This window comes from Protobothrops mucrosquamatus, unplaced genomic scaffold, assembly GCF_001527695.2.
Source record: "Protobothrops mucrosquamatus isolate PMUCROS unplaced genomic scaffold, P.Mucros_1.0 scaffold340, whole genome shotgun sequence".
Lineage (NCBI taxonomy): Eukaryota > Metazoa > Chordata > Lepidosauria > Squamata > Viperidae > Protobothrops > Protobothrops mucrosquamatus.
The window spans coordinates 761,015-783,456 of NW_015386677.1; the positions used below are offsets into that span (position 1 = coordinate 761,015).

The following is a 22,442-nucleotide window of genomic DNA, read 5'->3' on the forward strand; positions in this document are numbered from 1 at the left end:
TGAGATGGTTCTTCAAATAACCTGAACCTATGCCATGCAGGGCTTTATAGGTAATGACCAATATATTGAATTGCACCTGGAAGCAGACCAGCAGTCAATGCAGCTCACAGAATAGAGGTGTAACATGAGCAACCCTAGGGGCCCAAAAGACTACTCACACCACTGCACTCTGCACCAGTTGAAGCTTCAGGTTGCTCTTCAAGGGAAGCTCCATGTAGAGCACATTGCAGTAGTCCAAGCATGAAATAACCAGGACTTGAATGACCGAGTGCAGGGATTCCTGATCCAATAGCCAGTATTCTCTAATTTTAATCATACTCTTACTAATAGTTACATATATGTATTTTTAAAAACCCTGCATTGCTCGGTTCATAAAATGAATTAAAAGTCTAGTGCCCCAAAATGGAAATATTTCTGTTACTTTGACAACTAAACCCTATGCAATGATGCTGCATGTGAAATACGGGTTTTAAAGTAAGAAATAATGATCACTGTGTAACAGGTGGTGATTTTTTTTAAGCCTCTCTGTACAAAGTCTATTTCCTGTTCAACATCTTGAAAAGATTATAAACTAAAAAAAACCCCAATAAAAAGCTACAATGAGGATCTGCATTAATCTCCACCCAAACATTTTCTTATTAAAAATATAAGCCATGTCTTAGCAGCTGCCAAACTTTGACCCTCCCAGGAATGAAGAAACAGTTTTTGTTAATTCATGCCATTTTATATGTTGACTTTAAAAAAAAAAAAAAAAAAAAGATTTGGAAAAGAGCTTCTTTCAACTTGGTCCAAATCGTCAATGATCAGGTACAATTGGGGGCCAAATTCAAATTTAGGAATTCAACACTTTATTTTCCCAACTGACCTCATAAATGGAAATAACACTCTCAAGCTTCCTCCTTCCGTTATATATTCAAGATGGACACTATTTAATATTTATTTGCTATATATATGTAGGGGTGTGGGTCTATACATACTGTATGTTGTACATAGTATGTTTTAGGTGTGTGTCATGTTTGTGTTTCACTTTGAGAGCGGGCAACTAAATTTCATTTTTGATGTGTGCCGTTGTGCCTACAGTAAAAAAAAAATGACAATAAAGATTATCTTATCTTATTGGTATTTTAAGAGAATATCCTGAAATTTCCATCAGATTACCGAATTGGAAATAACCATTCTGATATTTTTAGCAGTTCAAATTGTTGTATAGCAATTTGCTTTTGTCTGGACGGAGACACTCTACCTGTATTTTCAGGCAAACGATAAACTCAATATCCATTCTGCAAGTCATTCTTGGACAAATGATGAACCATTTGTCAGAGACTAGAGTACACCAGTCATGAAGACCTGAGAAAAGTTATTTGGATGCTATGATATGCCTATATGTATAAAGATCAGAACAGTAGTAGCAACGGTAGCCATCCAGAGTCGTTTCATTACGAGATGGGCAGCAAATAAATTTAATAAATAAATGAAATAGTGTTCCCCATGACACTGAGATAGCTGAATTATGAAGTCTAACATTATCCAATTATCCAGAGGTTTCATTACACTACTGCTCCTACTGGTTTGGACCAATGTGAAAACATTGGGAAAGGTTCATTTTGTGAAAGGTTCTAGGGAGGTAGGAAATCTATTTTATCTCCCTTGCATTTATAATTGATGACACCACAGTAAATTCTAGGAAAATATCCATTAATTGTAAATAAAGCCTTTTGAGATAAGGTCATTTTCTGTGAATATAAGTTAACATTTTATACACAAAATACAGCTACTTACTACAGGGAGTGTTCCGATAGCTCACAAGCTGTGGAAATGACATGACAGCAGACATCATGGGCTGATCGTTTTGATCTTCTTCAACAATCTGGTCAGCCCAAATTACAGCTTTCTCTCTGTGAATGAGCTGTTTTAACTCCCCGAAATCATCCTCAATGACACCACTGGCTAACTGCATCCTTTTTAAAGCAATATACTGTTTTATTAAAATTGGAAGTGAAAAATTCAGGATTCTGTAACAATAAAAAGAAAATTGTTAGTATCGTGAAAACATCTTAGGTAACAAGCCCATTAATTTTATTTAGTAACAATAAACAAACACACACACACACACACTTACAATTAAAATGAAATACAAATATTTGGAAGGAAGAGATACAAATGATTTCACTGTTCAATATTTTGATATGAGATTGATCTTCCTTCCCTCACTTGCAGCTGCCTAAATCAACAGTAATTATTTTCCAGCAAAAATTCTCATAGAGTTCTCTTTAGCAAGATTTATTGAGTTGGATGGAATGAGGTTACAAAAATGTCAGCAGCCAAACTGTTTTCAATTTAGAACCAATAGACTGCTGTGTACATTAATGTAGTGGTTTTCTGATACTTTAACAGGTCTTTGATGGAGTGGCAAGGAGGCTGGGTCTCTTCACTAACTCTTTGCAGCTGGTCACTTGCACATTGTTTCTTGAATCACTATCAGTTTCAGAATCAGCTCCTACACAATGCTTCATAGGTTAATCACCTGCAGCTGCTTTTTGTTCATGGGACATATCTTTCTTTGGGACACTGCTCTTTGCCAGAATATATGTTCTTTGATCATCCTACCTAAAAAAACCACTTTGGAGCCAAACAAAATCAGGTTAAAGTTATTGCATGGATCACCTGCAAAACCCATTTTATTTTTTTTCCTGAAGTAATTCCAGGAAAGGGCTCAAGTTATGCCATCTTTGGAATTAGTTCCAGAATTGTTAGAAGAAATAGAAAAGTCCAGAAGCGTTGACTTTCTTTATATTAAAGTACGCTGGCCAACTTGTATCACAGTATAGATCAAGTATACGTACTACTTTCTTGCACTCTTTCTTGCAAAGGTCTACTTTTGGTCTTTTACGGCATTCTGAAGTTTGTGATAAAAAGTAGGTGGGATATTAACTACTTTTACTTGTTTTCTGGAAAATGAATTACCATTTTCAAATTATTTTAAAATCATTAGAGATAAGATTATGATTTGAGTATTTTAAAAAAAACATTTAAACATTAAATTAATTCCAATTAATTACATTTCATTGTCTTAAACTCCTCTTTCCATTACTTTTTTTCATTGCACATACAGTACAAATTCCATTTAAGAATCATATCTAAAGAAAAACATAGAAATTTATTCCAGTTTAAGATAATGATTATTTTCCTGCTTGGATATTTACACCACCTTTCTCAATACAGTGGTACTTTGGTACTTATTGCTAATTTATTCCAGGAGGAGCAATGAGTACAAAAATGACAAGTCCGAGCAATCCACGTGACTTACCACATGAGCCTTTATTTAGGCTGGAAGAAGTAGAGAGTCACAAGGCAGCCAAGGCCAGCAAGTTCTACCATGCGCGTCGAGTATCAGGAGAAAGATGAGTACTGGGACAAGATTTCTGCTTCAAAATGTGTCAAGTACCAAATTTGACGAGTTTTGAAGCAGTCAAGTACTAAGGTATGACTGTACTGTTCCAAGTCACAGTAAATCTTATGTGAACTATAATACAGTCACATAGCATACTTTCACATGTTGGGCATGATTTTTATATTACACGCTAAAGAATTTAGCCTCATGCATCTTCAGATGGAGCAAAAAAAATATGTTCTGAATGGGATGCTTTAAATTTTCTAAAAGGAAAATAAGATGGACTCCATTTACAGCTTTTGCAGAAATGTATAGCTTTTGTAGAAAACTGTCCAAATGATCCATTGCCATTTTCATACAGTTACGGTAATTACAGATTTTATGGGTCTCAAAAATAATTTTTAAATAGAAAATATAATTGAATGAGGCATTTTTACTACAGACTTACTTTTCTGTCTGCTTATGCCGCTGTTCTTGTTGGGATGCCAGCCTTTTTATGTATTCATTTTGTGTTTTCAAATCCTGATTTTCCAATTTCAAGTGACAACACTTCAGTTCTCTATGTAGTTCCTTGAAAAATAAAATAAAATCAAAATTATACACCATACAACTGAAAAGTATCAGAATATAACTTTTATAATAACCGTGCAAGCTATTTATTTCAAAAGTGGACATGACTCTACGGTTGTCCACAGAGTGTGATCAAAAGTCCAGAAGGCAGCTGAGACCTTGTGGTCAAAGCTCTGTGACACATAAAAACAAGCAGAGCATCAATCACATGGTTGTGGCTGCCATCTGAAGTTTTTTGAGCATACTCTGGGACATCCCTACATGATTCAGAACCTTATTATATAATAAGGAAAGTTGGGCAATGTTATACAATTGTAGAACATCTTAATTTAAGAGAAATCAGGCAAACCCGATAGGAAGCCAAAGCCAGGGAATATCTTGGTTTGTTTTTTTGGGGGGGTGGGGGAACAGTTCACATCATTTCCAGCCAAATTGGTCAATAGCAAAGAAACAATGGTGGCTATTGGTTGCCTAAATTTGGTTAAAGCTAAGAACCACGAGGACAATTGAATTAATGTGTTTCAGGATAAAAATGCAAAAAAGGAGTCCTCACTCGGGGCAAAGCCCATCTTAAGTCTTGGATTATTGTCAAGAAAATGAGTGTAAACTGATGACAAATCAGGAAAGCCTAAGAGAGTAGGCCAAAATGATAACACTGCCCATGTGCTGATGCCTAGAAACCATCCAGACAAAGGCAAGAGGACCTACTGGCTCTGACGGTAGAAAATTATGAAAAAACAAAACAAAATGGAGAACACCTTTGGCATGAGGTCTTTTTTTGTTAAAATAAACATTATTACCACATGAATGAAAGCAAATATACACGACCCAGGATAATGTTGCAGGATCCAATCTGGGTCGGTCACTGGGACCAGAGGTTTAGTCTTCAGACCTTTTAGATTCGTGCTGGAGCCCATCCTCGGGGAACTTCTCTCTACATTCTGGTAGAGAGAAGTTCCCTGAGGATGGGCTCCTCTCTCTGGGTAGGAGACATTCTGGTAGAGAGAAGTTCCCTGAGAATGGGCTCCAGCATGAATCTAAAAGCTCTGAAGACTAAACCTTTGGTCCCGGTAACCGACCCAGATTGGATCCTGCATTATTACCACATATTGATTTATAAGCCATCTAATTGTGAGGCATATCAAAATGGCATATATTAAAAAGAAATCCATCATAAGAACCATAAAAAGAAATCCATCAAAAACCCAAAGAGCAGGAAACATTATCAGGGAAATATAGAAAGATGCTGTTCCTGAGGGCAGGACAATCATGCATACGGTAAGACTATACATTAGAATTTCTAGCATTTTAAAAAAAATCATAGCTATTGTGCTTTCTATTTATTAGCATGTTTTTAGATGCTGAAAACTGTTGATCGGTTTTGTCATTAACAAAATGCATAACCTTCATTAAAGTCTATTATATGGAAAATACTGTTTCAAGAATGCAACCTGCTTCTTTTTTTCTTATATTTTATACTTGGCTTTTCTTCTGAATGTATGTATCTTTCACCTTTCTATGAGGAGCAAATGACAGCAGTTTATCATAAGAGTCCACTCTATGCCTGGTTTGCATGATACATGAAGCCAATTGAGAACCACTCAAGGAGAGAAGCTGTCCCATGCTTTTGCTTCTTTCCTTTACTTGGTTAATAAATAACATCCCCAAGTTCCCATTAAGACCTTCTGCTAAAGTAGGCACAAGTAGACAAACCTATGATTTGTGGGCCACATCTGGCTTCTAATTGTAATAAGTTAACTAACCTTGAAGAACAGGAAGAACTGCAACCAAGACTTGATTTTCCCTAGTTCTCACAAAGACTGGAGGCTAAAGCATATAAGGAACGGCTGCTGGAATTGGGTATGTCTAGTTTAACGAAGAGAAGGACGAGGGGGGACATGATAGCAGTGCTCCAATATCTCAGGGGCTGCCACAAAGAAGAGGGTGTCAAGCTATTCTCCAAGGCGCCTGAAGGCAGGACAAGAAGCAACGGATGGAAACTAAGCAAGGAGAGAAGCAACCTAGAACTAAGGAGAAACTTCCTGACAGTTAGAACAATTAACCAGTGGAACAACCTGCCTCCAGAATGAATGCTCCAACACTGGAGGTTTTTAAGAAGAGACTGGACAGCCATTTGTCTGAAATGGTTATAGGGTTTCCTGCCTGAGCAGGGTGTTGGACTAGATGACCTCCAAAGTCCCTTCCAACTTTACTATTATAATCTTAAAATAAAAACAAAATTAGCATTCATGACATTGGTTTCCTAAAACTGGTCTACCTTGGAGGACTGACATCCGTCTTGCAAATCTCAATGTGTCCCCTCCCTCACTTCCGTTATCTCTGTGAAAACTAGGGAGAGACAAGTCTGAGATGCTTTTTCAAATTACATTTCTACCTCCCGACACAAATTTCTTTTATCTTGCTGTTCTCTTAACTGCAGCTTTCCCTTGGTTCCTCAAGGTTATTCCTAATACCCAATACACTAACCTGCAGTCTGCCAAACCACTTCCATGCTAAAATTCAGCAGGAAAGGGCCCTTTTTCCCACTATATGAGTTAGTACTTTTGGGCAAGGGTGGGAGAGGCAAATTAAAGAAGCAAACAGAAACCTTTAGTTTTTGCAAGGTTTATTATTGCTATTTTCACCTTTGTATTCCAAACTGCTAAGCCCTAAAAGTGAGAATATTTCAATCCCAAAGGGTAGTTATCGTTAGAGTGGCTACATTTTGTTTTAGTGCAAATCAGCTCCCAGTCAACTGTTATTCAATGAAGTTCAAAACTATCCTAATGCAAATCTGTATAAGCAGCTAAACAAAACAGTATTGAATGTTCATAATATAGACAATACGGCATTTTACTGAATGTTTATAATATAGATAATATAGCATTTTCTTTTTACTGCATCGCAAGCACACCCACAAAGGCGGCCTGTATCTGCAAAAGCGTAAGTCATAGTTAGCTAAAACAGCCTGTTTTGAATAACTGGTGAAATATTCAGTACCACATTGAAAGCCAGACTCCAGTAATTTTGACTCAGAAGGTCTTGCCTTCTTATTTTCAATAATTTACCTTCCTCCCTGTTTGTCTTCTGCCAGATTTATTTTCAAAATCAAACTTTTAAATTATAGACCAGTAAATAAGAAACCTTATTTTATTTTCAATTAAGCAATACATTCCAGTGTGCTGCACCCACCCCAACAAGTTTGCACATTTTGTTATTTCTAAACAGACACTGTTAGAAGTCAGCTGCATAGGAAACTCTTGGAACTCATGGAAAAGAGTTATTGGCATGTAGAGAAGAACACAGAGAGAATTCCTACATTCAAAGTGCATCGCTTCCAATCATGAACCCAGGAGTTTTTTATATTGATAGTTATTTTAAGAGAAAACACTCAGATTCTATTCAGACGTTACAAAAATGGATAAGCTCAATACATGAATCAAAAGTGGTGTAGCTTTGCCTGCTGGTATTATATATATGATATAGGCACAGATGAAAGCTTTGGTCAAACATGATAAAAAAAGGTCTCAATGGCTAAACATTGGTTAATGTTAATACATTAATCTGACCCCATTGGAAGCTTGTTCCTTTATTTCAAATACAATAATGCTCATAATCTACATATAAGAATGCCTTATCCAAAACACCAGCATTACTTCAATTTGCTTATCAATGGGATTTGTTCCAATGTTCTGACTTTTCTGGTCTTGAATTAATGATTCATATATTTTTTAACTTAAAAAAAAAACTAAAATTACTCAGAATCAAAAAATTATACAGTTGGAAGATGTCATCATATCCTATCTCCCGCCCTTTGCAGGATGTCATTAGAGAATTACTATTGAAACCCACATGTATTATAAGCATAAGGTTACTCTGTAGCATAACCAAAATGTGTCATCACATTCTGACAGTAAAGTTGTCTCTATAACTCAGCATTGCAATAATTTTCAGGATAAGTAAATACAGCTGTGATTAGAGTCAGTCATGGAAACTTATGATTGTTTATAGAGAATTGTTTACATCCAATTTATGAGTGGAAAAATGCTTGCTTTCTGTGGCTATACAAGAAGTTGATTTTTCTCCCCTTGAAAAATATACACAGTGCAGGATAAAGATAAGCTAAGATCGGTTAATATTACAACCACCTGCTCTTAATATTGTTAATAGTTATTTTATACTGTTATTTCTGATGGATACAGGAATGCTGTTTATAATTGGTGATGCTGATGGTGTTGCACAGGTATTATGGATGTTTGATTATTATATATTTAATAAGCCACTATATATGGAGTTGGAAGCTTATAAATTCTATAAATAACTTACTGCTCAGAAACAAACAATCAAAAGAATGAAGTAGCTTACTGGAGGAATATGACCATCTTGACCCAGGAGGCGCATTTCATTCTCCAACCTATGCAACCAATTTGTGTTGTCCTCAAAACTTTTGGCTTCCTCTTCTTTTTTCTTTTCTAGATGCGCACGGCGACTTTTAAACAAAGCAAGCCGGTGATCAAGCTTGCCAGTTGCCTATAATGTAAGAAGTTTAACTGGTTACCACTGAAAACAAACAGGGCACACATTCTTCTGCCAGATTACCCTAACCCTTATGATTCATTGTCTAAAATCTAAGACAAGTAGCACTACTAATAGCTATTGGAACAGAAAAAGAAAAGCAGATGCCAGTGGTGCTAGTGATGCTTCTCATAGGACAAATTTTGAGAATTTAAGCTCACTGATCAGTAAGAAAGAAAACTAGGATCAGAATCTCATCACTTTTGATTTTACATGGACTCGCAAGAAAGACAACCCAAGCAGATTCGATGTTGAATGCAAGCAAGCATTGGGTAATAGTAGCCAGATATATTGCATAATTAAGCAAGATATCTGAAAAGCAAACATTCCAATTTGAAAGTTAAAAGTATGAAGTACTTCGAAAGAAAATGTCGATGTCCACAAAAAGAAAATAATATTTCATAGATTCTGTGTAACAACAGAATTGCCCAAACACTGATTTGTTTAGTTTAAAGCTTCAACCTCCCAAATAATTGTAAAATCCAAGGGTGTTTTTTTCCCTAATGTTTTGAAACATTAAAGTTGCATTTATTTTAAACAGTTTCCTTTTCATTTTATTGCTATTTTTTTTTTATCATTACTGCCTATCTGTTTGATGGGGGGGGGGGGGTGTTTGGAAAATCTTTAACAGGTTCCCCAAACTGGAAAAAAAATGGAAATTGAAAAAAATTGATAGTTTGTGTTATGAGGGAAAGGAGAGGAAGGAAAGCTAATATATATCCCTGAAACACTTTTTGCACAAGCTATCTGAATGACCTCATATATCTAATAAATAAAAAAGAAAAAAGTTATAAGAAAGAAAAATGATACGTGAGTACAGCAAGCAGAGTCCCTAACACAGAACCAGAACCACATGCTTTAGAGTGGGGCATTTGGGGGGGGGGTTTAGAGGTGGGTGCCTTTGAGTCAGTGTTGACTCCTGGCAACTGCCTGGACAACATCCTGCAGTTTTCCTGGCAAGAATGTTTTGGAACTGACTTCCCATTGCCTGCTTCCTAGGGTTGAAAGAGTGCAACAGGTCGAAGGTCACCCAGTCAGTTTTGTGCCTAAGGTGAACTAGAACTCACAGTATTCCAATTTCCAGCCTGATGCCTTAACCACTACACTAAACTGACTCTCCAACATTAAATATAGTAGCACTTCAAAAACACAGAAAGATAGCAGTATCTGTTGTATAAATTGCTTACCTTTTCCAATCTCTCTGGTGAGCAGGAACATACTATTTCAACTTGTTCGTGGCAATGTTTCTGATAATGTGTTTTAAGGACATTTTCTTTTAGTTGTAACTCAAGCTTGAGGACCTCTTTCCTGATTTCCTCTCGATTTGCAAACACACACTTCAAATTTTCTTTCAACCTGTCCCAAGCATTTATATAAATGAAACCAGTTACAGAAATAGCACATATTTGGGGAAACAGAGAACTTGTATTAAAGCTTCTGCAGTTTCTAAAAAACGTTTAGGTTAAAACATCATTGGCTAATTCTGACATCATTGTGATATATACTAAAATCTCCAGGTTTCAGGGAGAAACTTGTTTCCTCAGGAGGCATGCAGTGGAGATCAAGTATTAATTACCACTTTTGACATCTGTACAGGGCTAACAAGGCATTTCTTTCATAACCTTTCTAGCTTAATATTAAGAACCTATTGTCAGCTGTTGAGATTTTTTCAAACACCGCCTCACCCAGCCTATGCAGATAATTCAATCTTTTTAAGGTGGGAATTATGGAAGGGACGAAATTGCAGATGAAAATCCTAAAGCAATGATGTTTTTGAGGATTATAGTATTAAAACATTCTCTTCGGGGCCTGTTAATAGGATTAAAGATGAATGGGCTATATAGTAACACCATTATCACACTTTCCTTTCTAGGACTTCCCTTCTGAAGGTGAAAAAAAAGGATTATATTTGTACAATTTAAAAAAAATGAAAGAGCAATCTAATTTTCTACTCTAATGTACTTTAAAATTGTTCCCACAGCAATCTTGCTGGCTACAACTAATGGAAGTCTCTTTTATTGACGAGTGGGAGTATCTCCTCATTGCATATAATGAAATACATTTGACCAGGTCATGTAGGGTGTAATGGAAAAAAATAATAATTTACATAATGTATCTCCAGGCTTGCCAGCCTGCTCTCTCATCATTCATTTGGGGACTTTCCAAAATTAAAGTTTCTGACGTTGGTAAACTCCAGCCTTAAAGGTTGGGAGGAAATCTAAAGAGGTTATCTAAGGCTGAATTTTCCTTTCTGAGGCAGAAATCCAACGAGTGCAGTGATCCTTGGAATATTGTCCCAGGGTCATAATACTACCTTAAAGATAAACCATGGACTTAAAGATGAGACTACTGGGCAATACTATTTGTAAGAAAGTAGAGTAGTGGGTCTAAAAGTTCTAAGAACTCACAGCCTCTATTGAGGGGAAACCCCCCAAACATTTAAGAACTTTGATTTGTTATGTTTTAACAGTTCTGCCTTTATTAACTGTTTTTAACAGAGAGGTTAAAGACCCTTTAATTGGAGTATTAAAATACTTGTTACCATGGGAAGGTTTTATGGTAAAAACTGAGATGTTTCACACATAGTAATTAGTTCCTATGATCCTCCCTTTGGGATTATTTCTATATATGGAGTTACCACAGCTCTAGTTAAAACATCTCAGATATATAACAAAATAAAATTACTTAATGTGTTTATTATCCAGAAAAAAAGTGACAAAAGTTGCCTCATTATATACAGTTTTACCTCACAATTTTCCAGTGTATTTTTATCCTTTTTAAAGAAGTCTTTGATTATTTTAATTATTTTAATAGTAAAATCACCTACGCACAATCTCTATTATGGCATTTTAAAAACTCCCACTTTGAAGTAACTATTTTTTTAAAATTTTTAAAAAAATAGCCACACAATGTTGTTTTTATGCCTGGCTAAAAACATTTTGAATTCTGATTGACAAAAAAAATCTGAAAAAGTTACACAATTGCGTTTTTAATCCCTCAAAATGCCTGGCCCTGAATTTAGTAGCTTATTTTCTGTGTGCATTTCTGATATTTTTTTCCATTAGATTTCTAGAAATTCAAAGGACCATCTTTTAAAAACACAGCTACGTTTTCCCTCAAAACAGGCTCCAGCAATTAAAGCATAACAAATACTGAAACATAATTGATACACAAACAAAAGAAAAGAATACTAGTGTATTAATCAAATAAACCATTAAAATCATTTTCGCCAGAATTAAGTGCAATAGCCTTCTTATAAAGAAAGGTTTTAACAATGTGATCAAAAATTGGTAAAAGGGGAAAAAATAAAAAATCCTTAAAAGGGAGTCTTAAACCCTAAGGATAAAAAAGGCAACAAGTGTGAAAGATCTATAGAAGATGGTGCCTCATCTACTCCCAGTGGTAAACAATTTTAAAAATATGGCTTTGAATTAATCCTGGAAATAAATCAGAAACCAGTGTAAACTGTTTAAATAAGGAGTCATATTGGTTCAAACCATTTAAATTGCCAAACAGGGGCCTGTTAGTCTCTGGGACAGAGATTCAATCTGTACCACCATGTAATGAACTTTATATTATTAAGGCAATCAAGAAAAACAGTGGTAATGATTGTAATTTGCACAATATGTTAAACCCATGATAGCCAATTACACTGTAGCTACTTTATGAGGTGTGAATCTAGAATTTATGATTAGTTTATCATACTTAGTGAGTAGCAGCTTGATATCCCTTCCCCTGCAAGCTTTGGAAATGAATCCTTGGGTAAAGATGGGATCATCAAATAGTACTACAGGAATATGGGTTAACATAAGAATATAAACAATGACCTGATGAATTGGACACCTGTCCAAGCTAATCCAGCAGTCTATTCTCACACGAGCCAACCAACTAGGAGCCCAGTAGGCTCCTAGTATATGGCTTTTGGAGACAGTCACATGCCCATCAAGGCTAACAGCCATTGATCCCCATGACTTCCATGAATTGATCCCACCCATTTTTGAAGCCAGCCAAATCATATTCTGGTATAGGATGAGTCTTCTATTGTACAGAATAGCCAGGCACATTACAGCACTGTTTAAGAACAAAGATTGATAACAAAAAATGCATTTATATGCTTCATTATCCTTGAAAAACATATAAGCATGATTTGTGCTGTACATATAAAAGGAAATAACCATAAATACTACCTTGATATTTCAGCCTGCTGTTGATTTGTACATATTGCTGTATCTTGATTACTGGGAACCAATACTTTTCCCATTTCATACAGTTTCAGTTTCTCTTTCAGCGTTAAAATCTGAAACAGTAAGTAGTTTAATAAAAATGGAGGAACTTGGCGCACGTTATATTTTTTAATGTTATATTTGTAAAACAATTTTTTAAGTTTTCATTACTATATTTCTGATGCCTGATTTTCTTCAATGTTGGTGTGTAATAGTTATTTTAATGCATAATTAGCACCAATACTTACTTCTTTATTCCTATATTTTTTTAATACTAATAATTAACAATCGTAGCAGCAGGCATACCTCTTTCTTTTGTTGTTCACAGATCTTAACATATTGACTTATATGGCTATCCAGGCTTACAACATTGCTCTTTATCTGTGGAGGGATGGATTAAAAAAGTTAGTATCATCTTCTTCTTCATTAATTGTGATATCGTTGGTACATTCTCCTTTGCTATCAGTGCTTCTTAAAAGTTATTACCTAGACATCACACAGCAGTAATTAAAGGAATTCTTGGTAAACTTATCTTAAAACCAGCCAACCCTTAGAAACAAAGTTAAAAAAAAAAAATACATGTGGCCAAATTCAATTACCAACGGGATTGAAGAAATTCTTTGGAAAGGCAGAGGATTGCATTGAATGGGTGGGGGGGAGAAGGAATCAAATGGAATCTTGAAAGTCAAGGAACTATTTGAATATTATGGTAGAAGGAAAGAATGGACAAGAAAAAGTAGGAAGGGAAGAAAAACTATTAAAAGTAGCTTTTCTAGAGACTCATTGGACAAATTATTACGAGGAGTGCACTCTTCCGGTTAAGAAGCCCCCCCCTCCCAATTTTTCCCTGATCACCAGGGCAATTTAACTAATTTAATTAGACATTATTTTACTAGCTTTGAGTCTTCTCAAATCTGTAAGTCCTTTGGGAATGGAGTGGCATATAAGCTCTAGCAAGTAAACGTTACAGGTTGACCGCTGTGCTATTTTAAAGTAAGCAAAAAAAGTTATACTCATCTGTGTACTTTAAAATGTTCATAATTTGCTATTAATAAAGAATTTTGAAACAGTGTTTACTTACTGAGGATTTGATGTCTTTGGCTCGGTTGGCATATTTAAGAGTGTTATATGTGTCATCAAAGAACAAAGAGGAAGGACTAATAGCAGCTATAATGATAGTGCGACAATTTCCTCCAAGAGAGTCTTTCAGTAAACGAGTAAGCTTACTATTCCGATAGGGAATATGCTGATTCTTTTTCTGGGAAAAACGAAACCAACACAAGACATGAGGTGTTTAATAGCCTGCTAAGATTACTATAGCTTCAGACTAGGACCTACACCGAACAGCTGTTCCACATTGCACATTTTGCAGTAGGTGATAAAATCTTGAAAAATTTTGCTTGTTTACAACACCTGGCTGATCCTCAACCTTCTGTACTAGATTTTTTCCCCCTTCTAATTAAATCAGAAGTTAGCAAGTTATATTCCTAAATTCTTAAAATGAAAAATATTAGGATGGAACTAGTAAGTCCCTCTACTCTTCCAGCAGTCTTCTTCTTTCTATAGCATGGGTATCAAAATCGCCGCATCTCGTGATGTGTTGCGACGTATTGTGACTTTTTTTTCGCATTGCTGGAGCTGGGGTGGGCGCAGCCTCGGCATGATGCAACTGGCCTGTGGGCTGGCAGTTTGAAACCCCTGTTCTATAGTAAAAGTCAACAACAGCAACTTCTCTATTTCTTTCCCTATTGTTAATTATAATGGAAAATTATAGCAGCAATCTGTAATGAGCGGAGGACCACAATGGGTCTGCAACATCATTGTAAGCAACTGCTGGACACACCAGCCACAAAGCCATAATTCCAGTTTTCACAGTAGTCCTGATATATTTCCAAGTAGACCTGAAGATGTGATGAATGGTCAACACCCTTTAGTTGTGACATCACTAAACTGCTAGTTGTCTATGATTGCAAGGCAACTGAATGCAGTGGGGAGATGTGGTTTACACATAAACACTTCCATGTGAACATCAACCTGGCACTATCAGTATTCATTGGGAATCGCCCAACGTTCGTTGAAAGATGAGTGACTGTATCAATTTTTAAAACAAACAAATTCTAGTTTCCATGGAAATCTGTGTGGAAACAAATACCCTGTACTGCAGATAACTAAACTGCACTTCAATAAAGTCACATCAGTGATTCTATCACATGATGTGGGGTGCCCAAAGCTTCTTCAAATACAGTTATTAAACAGTCTAGAATAGTTCATAGTGAAATTATTTATTTAAATCATGAAATACATTAGATTTTTCTATTATAATTGTGTATTTTATTAATAATTTCTACTAATTCAAGGATTTTATTCTACTGTTGGCAATTTTTTTATCTCCCTAATTGTTAAGAGTTCTACTTCCTCAACTTTGTAAATTCATTCTGCATATGAAAAGAACAGTCATATAAATTAAACAGCACTAATATGTGTTGTGAATCTGTCACCAGATTCATTAAAATAGTTTCTAATGACATATTTTGGGGATTAAACATTAAATTTATAATTTTCTGCCTTTGTCTCCACAAAATTTAGGGTTTTTGTCGTAACGTAGATAATTAACTGGTTTCAGTCACTCCTTCAACATGAACAACTGTATTTCCCATAAAGTATCTTAAAGGTTGTCAAATGACAGTACATTATCTTGCAATAATTCTTTAAATTAACACAAACTATATCTAACAGCCTGCAGTATACTAGCTTTTATTCTTGGTCATAATTTCGAACTATAACATTTTTTCTCTGAATTGCTTAAATAGCGTGCTTTCATTAATAAACATTTTTATTATTAACAAACATTTTAGACATATGGTACTCCAGCTGTGTTGGACCACATCTCCCACCAGCAAGGCCTGGATGTTGGAAACTAAAATCATGGATGTCCAGCTGGTCAGGGGAAAAAAAAGGGATACTTAGTGCCCAGAGGCAGAGAACTAAATCTTGGTATACAACCTAAACCAGATCCCTTTCCAACAACCTGGGCAACATGCCAACTAGAACGGCAAGACACAAATTTTAGAGAATGACAGTGCCATCATGTGGAAGCCCAGCAAGATAAATAGTCCTGAAATGCAGGGCTATATGGTCCAACTTCTCCAAAGTAATGGGCGCAGGCCAAGTTTAGAGGGACTTGGCCCTCCAAAGTGTGTGTGTATATATAAAATGTTCTGATCAAATTACTGGAAATCATGTACTGTACCTACCTACCTACCTACCTACCTGTCTTGCCATTCCGTGGTTTCACATCCAGACTTATTTGTTTAACTTGGACTCTGATTTCTAGTATCTTCTGTATCTCCTGACCAATTTGACCTGACTCGATAAAATTTGCTACATACAACCCTTGGTTTACTTTTCTGTAGACTTCTTTCTGGAGGCCTGTTTATGGTGGTGTTAAGATCTGCCTGACTACGGCTCCTAATAATTCATCTCAAAAATTGACTTAAAACTTATTTTATTTTTTCCCCCAGACTTGGTTAGACACATTCTTAATTAGCTGTGCCTTAGTACAGTATTTACATCATTTTAGATCTCCATAGGCTGCTCTCATCACTTTTATTTTATTTTTAAAGAATTTCATCTTTTAAAAAAACCACATTATTATAATGCTGCCTATTACTTTATTTTGTATCTTTGTATTTTTCTCAGCAAAGGGCATGCACAGCCAATTTAAAAGCAACTGTGTGCGCCTGGGAAAAGGGGGTGGCTTTAACAGTTGAAAAAGATGCATTTCCTGCCCCTTTCCTGCTTGTTCCAAAACATTGCTTGCAAAGGATATACCCAGCTTTGGCTTACCTCAAAAATGTGAATTATCAGTAATAGAAAAATTAGCATTATGAATAAAATTGCAACAAGATTCACTGTGAGAGAGGCAGTGTGAGTGAATCTTCTGTATGCTAGATTATGCTGCTGTGTCCGCATATCGTGGCATAAAGAAAACTTCTGGCCCAGATTCCCGATGCAAGCATACAATCAACCTTCCTTCTCTTGCAAATACAGTATGTGACAACCAGGATATATGTCTGGTAAAAATTGGGAGTGGTTTGGAGCTAATTTGGGGAGTTCCTTCCAGGACACGGGAGAATTTCTTTTTAGCTGTCATCCTATGAGTTATTTTTCAGTTCAGCCTTCTCAACTAATTAAATAAATAAAGAATGGGAGCATATTTCTAGATACAAAAATGATAAGATATGTCATTAGTTCTCTCTTTGAATAGGCATAAGGAAACCCCGCTGTCGACAGTAGGACTCATGCCTAGACACTCTCAAATATGAAGCATGCAAACAACTACAACCCAAATGAATAAAGACACATAAGATTGTGCAGCTCATCACATCACTGACCGATGTGAAATCTAATAGAAACATTACTGGAGATTGGAAGGAAGTTATTACTGACCTTTGAGTCTGCAAGGGCATTAATAACATTGCCAAGAGCAAGCAGTGACCGATTTATATTTGCTCCTTCTCTAAAACGAGCTCCTTTGGCATTTGTGGCACTGGCACGTTCGGATCCTGCCAGGTCAATGAGACACATTTTGGCAATACGGACATTTTGACTGATACTTGCAGTTTTATCTTCTTGTCTTAAATAAATCTAAATTTAAAAAAAAAACAGAAGAAAAAAGCAACTTAGCAAGGCTCCAAATATAGTCCTCGACTTACAACAGTTCATTTAGTGACCAAAGTTACAACAGCAGTGAAAAAGTGATTTATGACTGTTTTTCACACTTATGACTGTTGCCGCATCCCCAGGGTCACGTGATCAAAATTCAGATGACTCATATTTATGTCCTGGGGTCATGTAATTTACCTTTGGCGATCTTATGACAAGCAAAATCAATGAGGAATCCAGATTCTCTTAACAACCATGTTGGTAACTTAACTGAAGTGGTTCACTTAACAACTATGGCAAGAAAGGTTGCAAAACGGGGCAAACTCACTTAACAAATCTCTCACTTATCAACAAGAAATGTTGGGCTCTATTGTGGTTGTATATACTGTAGAGGACTACCTGTAATAACATCCCTATATATATGCACCAATTTAGAGGGCAGCAGTTACTGATTACTACACACACACGTACGTTTTTCTTGATCCAAGAGTTGGGGGTGAGGGTTGTATAAATCATTCAGTGATTGAGAGATTTAAGTGTTTAAAAGAATTAAAATTTATGTTAGATGATATTCCTGAGATTAAATCACTTTTTGGAAAATGAACTTTATTAAATTTCCTTGCATTTTGTCTCATGTGCCACTCCTGACTACCCAATGCAATTAAATGCAGCATACTGTACTATAAAATCACGAGTTAAAGTTGGACAGCACATTTGGAAAGCTTGCTTTTTATTGTGACATTTTCTTGGAAAGCTTTTTGGCTCCAACCCTATGGACTAGGATTCCCAAGCAATGAGACCGACTGAAATCAATGGGGATTTTACAGAAATAAACATGTATAGGTTCCAGCTGCTTTTAACTCAGACCACATTTATTAAAAGTAATGAACAGGGGAAAATCAGTTTGCAAAATCATGTTACTCCAATGTCAGTAAATGAGACATTTATTCTCACAAGCAGCTCCAACACTTCAACAGATCAGAGAGTTCTTCTCTTGAAGGCTATTTAGCACAAAGGTTTTAAAACAGGCACTGTATTTCTGCAAGCTGGAACTCTCTTCCCAATAACAAAGCTATTATGAATGGCAATACCATAATCTGAGAGTTCTTTCTATCTTTTACACAAAGCATCAAAGATTATCTCAGATCGTCAGACACCTTATCTACCGTTTCATCTTACCTGAAAGACAGCATGGGACCGAGATGAGGAGGCATTCACATCAGTAGGATGTTGTGTTCTGTTTTTGTTTCCATAATCCAACATTTGCAAGATCTCGTCTGCAGATTTGGGCTACCAAGGATTGAGGAAAAGACCCAGTGAAATTAGTAAATCTTTACATGATTTTAATCACAGAGTTTTATTATCACAAGATCCAACAATAATTTAAACTTAATCTCCAGTTGCCATCTTATCTCAAGGGATGAATAGTACAAATGAAGTAAGATATTTCTTATCAAACCAGCTTCTCTTAGTGCACACAAGCATCAATATCTGCCCAAAGTTTATGTACAAAAATAATTTGCATAATATTCAGAGGGAAGAGACAGGGAAAAAACACCATAATTTCCTACATTATCACACTTTTTCTGACTTTTGGCTATCACAGCTCTATTCCTGTAATGTCTGTTTAAAATCAGTAACTCATTCTGACTAGGTAGGTGGTTACATCAGATCAATGGTTGCCTATAATTCATCTTAAAGCAGATTGAATAACAAGAACATTCAGAGTTCCAGAATTAAACATTTACAGGGTACAAAAACATACACAATAATTCATAAAAAATAATTACGTCAATTCACAGCAAGGATAACAGCAAAAGGTAAGTTTCTCATTCCACTCTCTCAAATTTACAGTATTGATTTAGTGTTCTATTTTCAGAAGAATCTATCATACCCACTCCCTAAAAAGCAGAAGCAAAATTTGACATGATCAGTATGCATTCACTAGTAGAGGCAAAGGAAGAAAAGTCTAACTCGTTTCATAGGAGAAAAGATATTTTGGAATAAACCTGACCATCTCATTTCTGTTGAAACAATATCACTTATGCCAGTGTCACCTCCACAAAATGAGCTTTATATCAAATATACATTTCATGATCCATTAAGCAGTGGCTTATTTATACATGGTTTGTTAAATAAGCTCCAATGTTCTCATCACACAAAAACTAAACAATAAAGTGTGGTTCACAATCCACATGTGTTATCACAATACATTAATTCCAGAGAATATTATGGGCCAGTCTAAAGCAGGTTTTCTTAAGGTGTGGTTCAAGGACTCCTGGAGGTCTCCCAAGAATCCCTGAAATTCCAACGTTAACATTATTAATATGGGAGAATTTTTTGGGCCGACAGGGTGCACCAAACTCAAGATAATCCTTCTCCCGTCTCATAGCTGACAAAGTGAGAAAGAGCCTGTGGTCTAGAGGTTAATACATCTGCCTAACATGCAGACAGCCCAGGTTCGAATCTCAGAAGGGTATGTCTGGTTGAAAAGAACTAAAAAGTTTGAAATGGCTATTCCAGTTCTCCCTTAATTCTTTGTTAGCAATCCAAATTTTGAAAAAACATATATGATGTTGCAGTTGCGACTGCTGCTCCCTGTGGATGGCTCTAGTTTGAGCTGATACAGACAAAAGATTCCTTTCTCCCATATTTGGGCCGACAGGGTGCACCAAACTCAAGATAATCCTTCTCCCCTGTCTCATAGCTGACAAAGTGAGAAAGAGCCTGTGATCTAGAGGTTAATACATCTGCCTAACATGCAGACAGCCCAGGTTCGAATCTCAGAAGGGTATGTCTGGTTGAAAAGAACTAAAAAGTTCGAAATGGCTATTCCAGTTCTCCCTTAATTCTTTGTGTATATATATATATAAAAGACCTCCCATATTGCCGTATCATGGCCCTGATGATGCCGGACGTTTCCGGCGAAAGCTTGGCCCAATAAATTTTAACACTTTTGTACTTTTTACTCTTGGTGTTCGACCTTTTTTAATTATGAATACTCCCAAGAGTCAAATTTTTAATACTATAAACTGTCATTACCGTAGAGCAGTTTTGCTCTCAGCAAGAAAATGGGAGAAGCTTGAACATCGCGTCTCAGCCTGCTTCCGGAAACTAGCCTTCCTCCATACTTGCATGAGGGAAGGCTTGATACCTAGATCTTTAGAGAAGAAGCCTGCATTGGACTCGGCAGAATGTCGGCAAGCCCTCAAACGATATCAACATCATATGCTGAGGGCTTGGGCAGAGCATTGGAGCTCGACCAGACCTCACCAGGAACTTGCCTACAAACCAACATAACACCTCGAAGTGCCGGCCCACGGACTGGATCCTGCAACAACTTAGGCAGACACTCCAGAGGAATATTGCACACGAAGCTAGATGTTTTGCCCACGACTTCATCAAACCACCTGGGTCCAATGACACGATCACAGTACCGGATGCAGACTACAGACTCCAATGCTATATAAGACTCCTCCCATATTGCTGTATCATGGCCCTGATGATGCCGGACGTTTCCGGCGAAAGCTTGGCCCAATAAATTTTAACACTTTTGTACTTTTTACTCTTGGTGTTCGACTTTTTAAAATTATGAATACTCCCAAGAGTCGAATTTTTAATACTATAAACTATCATATATATATATGTATGTATGTATGTATGTATGTATGTATGTATGTATGTATGTATGTATGTATGTATGTATGTATATATACATTGGTAGCCAGCTTGAATGCTTCTTTAATAAAGAAAAAAATGTAAAGGAAAAAAGAGATAACAATGGCACATATATAGAAATGTCCATACCTGATGTAAGGTTAACCCATGAATCAAAACTCCTTTTTGAGGATCTTCTCGCACAGCCAATGGTCCTGAATCTACTAACAAATCACGTATCTGCTCATTGTAGACCTAGGAAAAAAATGTCTTTAATTTGATTTGGATAGTTCTACCACTGCATCTGCATTTTAAAATTTGGGAAATGTATAAACATTATATAGCACACTTGCTAAGTTATTGACCTCGTAAAATGGGAGGGGAGTTTTATTTCAACTTCCATATCAGGAACTAACTGCAGTAACCTCAAAGACCATAATTGGAAACCATAACCATTGCTTTAGGCTTTCAGTTGTCAAGAATTCAATATTCACAAATCACGTTATTATTCAGCTTTCTGAGAATAGGTACTGTAGGTCATTGTGTAAAACTAAACTGCTTCATCAGTTCCATTATTTGTGTTAATCCTTCATCCTTGCCTGCTAGCAGTATTGGAAAATGTGAGAAATTGTATCTAAATAACAGATTCAAATACATTTGTAGTATAGAAGAATCATTTGTAGTATGGAGGACTCCTCCCCCCAGTGAAATAACAATGTAGTGTAATGTAATAAAAGGAAATCTTTTAAAATTGCAACCTATTATAAGAATGTCCCATATTAAACATGCTTGATCAGTTTAATAATGAAGATAACAAGCTATTTCTGTCATGGGTGACAAATGAGTCAGTTCAATAAATCTCACATGCAGTCTTACACATTCTGCATGCTACTCAAAATTCCATGCTATTAATTCCATCTACTTTACACCATACTACTTGTAGTTAGCCTTTGACCTTTAGCTAATATTACGGAGGTATGGCACACAATTCCTAAGAGAGTAGAAGGCTATGCTCAGAGACTTGAATGCATTTGGGTCAATATAAAAGGCGAAAAAAATGACATTGCCATAGGTGTATACTACAGGCCACCCAACCAAACAGAGGAAATAGATGAACTATACCCCGTCCTCAATGACGGGGTATGGAACCCCCAGAGGCGCGCAGCAAAAAAAGAACTGAAGAGGAGGAAATTGAGAACTTTTTTAGCGGGTTGTTTTAACAAATTTTTAGGGGGTACGGGGAGGGCCGGGGGGGGCATGGGGGATGCCTCTCCGGGGCTAAGGCCGAGCCTGTCTGAGGGACGCGGCGTGGGAGTGGAGGGGGAGGTGGTTAGGGGGTCAAGAGAGGGTGGGACGATTAG

The 22,442-nt window shown here is 36.4% G+C and overlaps 1 protein-coding gene across 1 annotated transcript in view; it reads right to left on the reverse strand.

Annotated features, from left to right (window-relative positions):
* Positions 1-22,442, reverse strand: part of KIF18A (kinesin family member 18A) — a 47,092-nt gene that overhangs the window by 19,354 nt on the left and 5,296 nt on the right. The window contains exons 3-12 of the mRNA XM_015815384.2: positions 21,232-21,336; positions 18,604-18,714; positions 17,209-17,406; positions 13,841-14,017; positions 13,066-13,140; positions 12,724-12,833; positions 9,724-9,892; positions 8,327-8,491; positions 3,840-3,961; positions 1,780-2,012 (exon numbers count right to left, since the gene is read on the reverse strand). Of these exons, the coding sequence (XP_015670870.1) occupies positions 1,780-2,012; positions 3,840-3,961; positions 8,327-8,491; positions 9,724-9,892; positions 12,724-12,833; positions 13,066-13,140; positions 13,841-14,017; positions 17,209-17,406; positions 18,604-18,714; positions 21,232-21,336 (1,465 nt within the window). The remainder of the gene's footprint in view (positions 1-1,779; positions 2,013-3,839; positions 3,962-8,326; positions 8,492-9,723; positions 9,893-12,723; positions 12,834-13,065; positions 13,141-13,840; positions 14,018-17,208; positions 17,407-18,603; positions 18,715-21,231; positions 21,337-22,442) is intronic.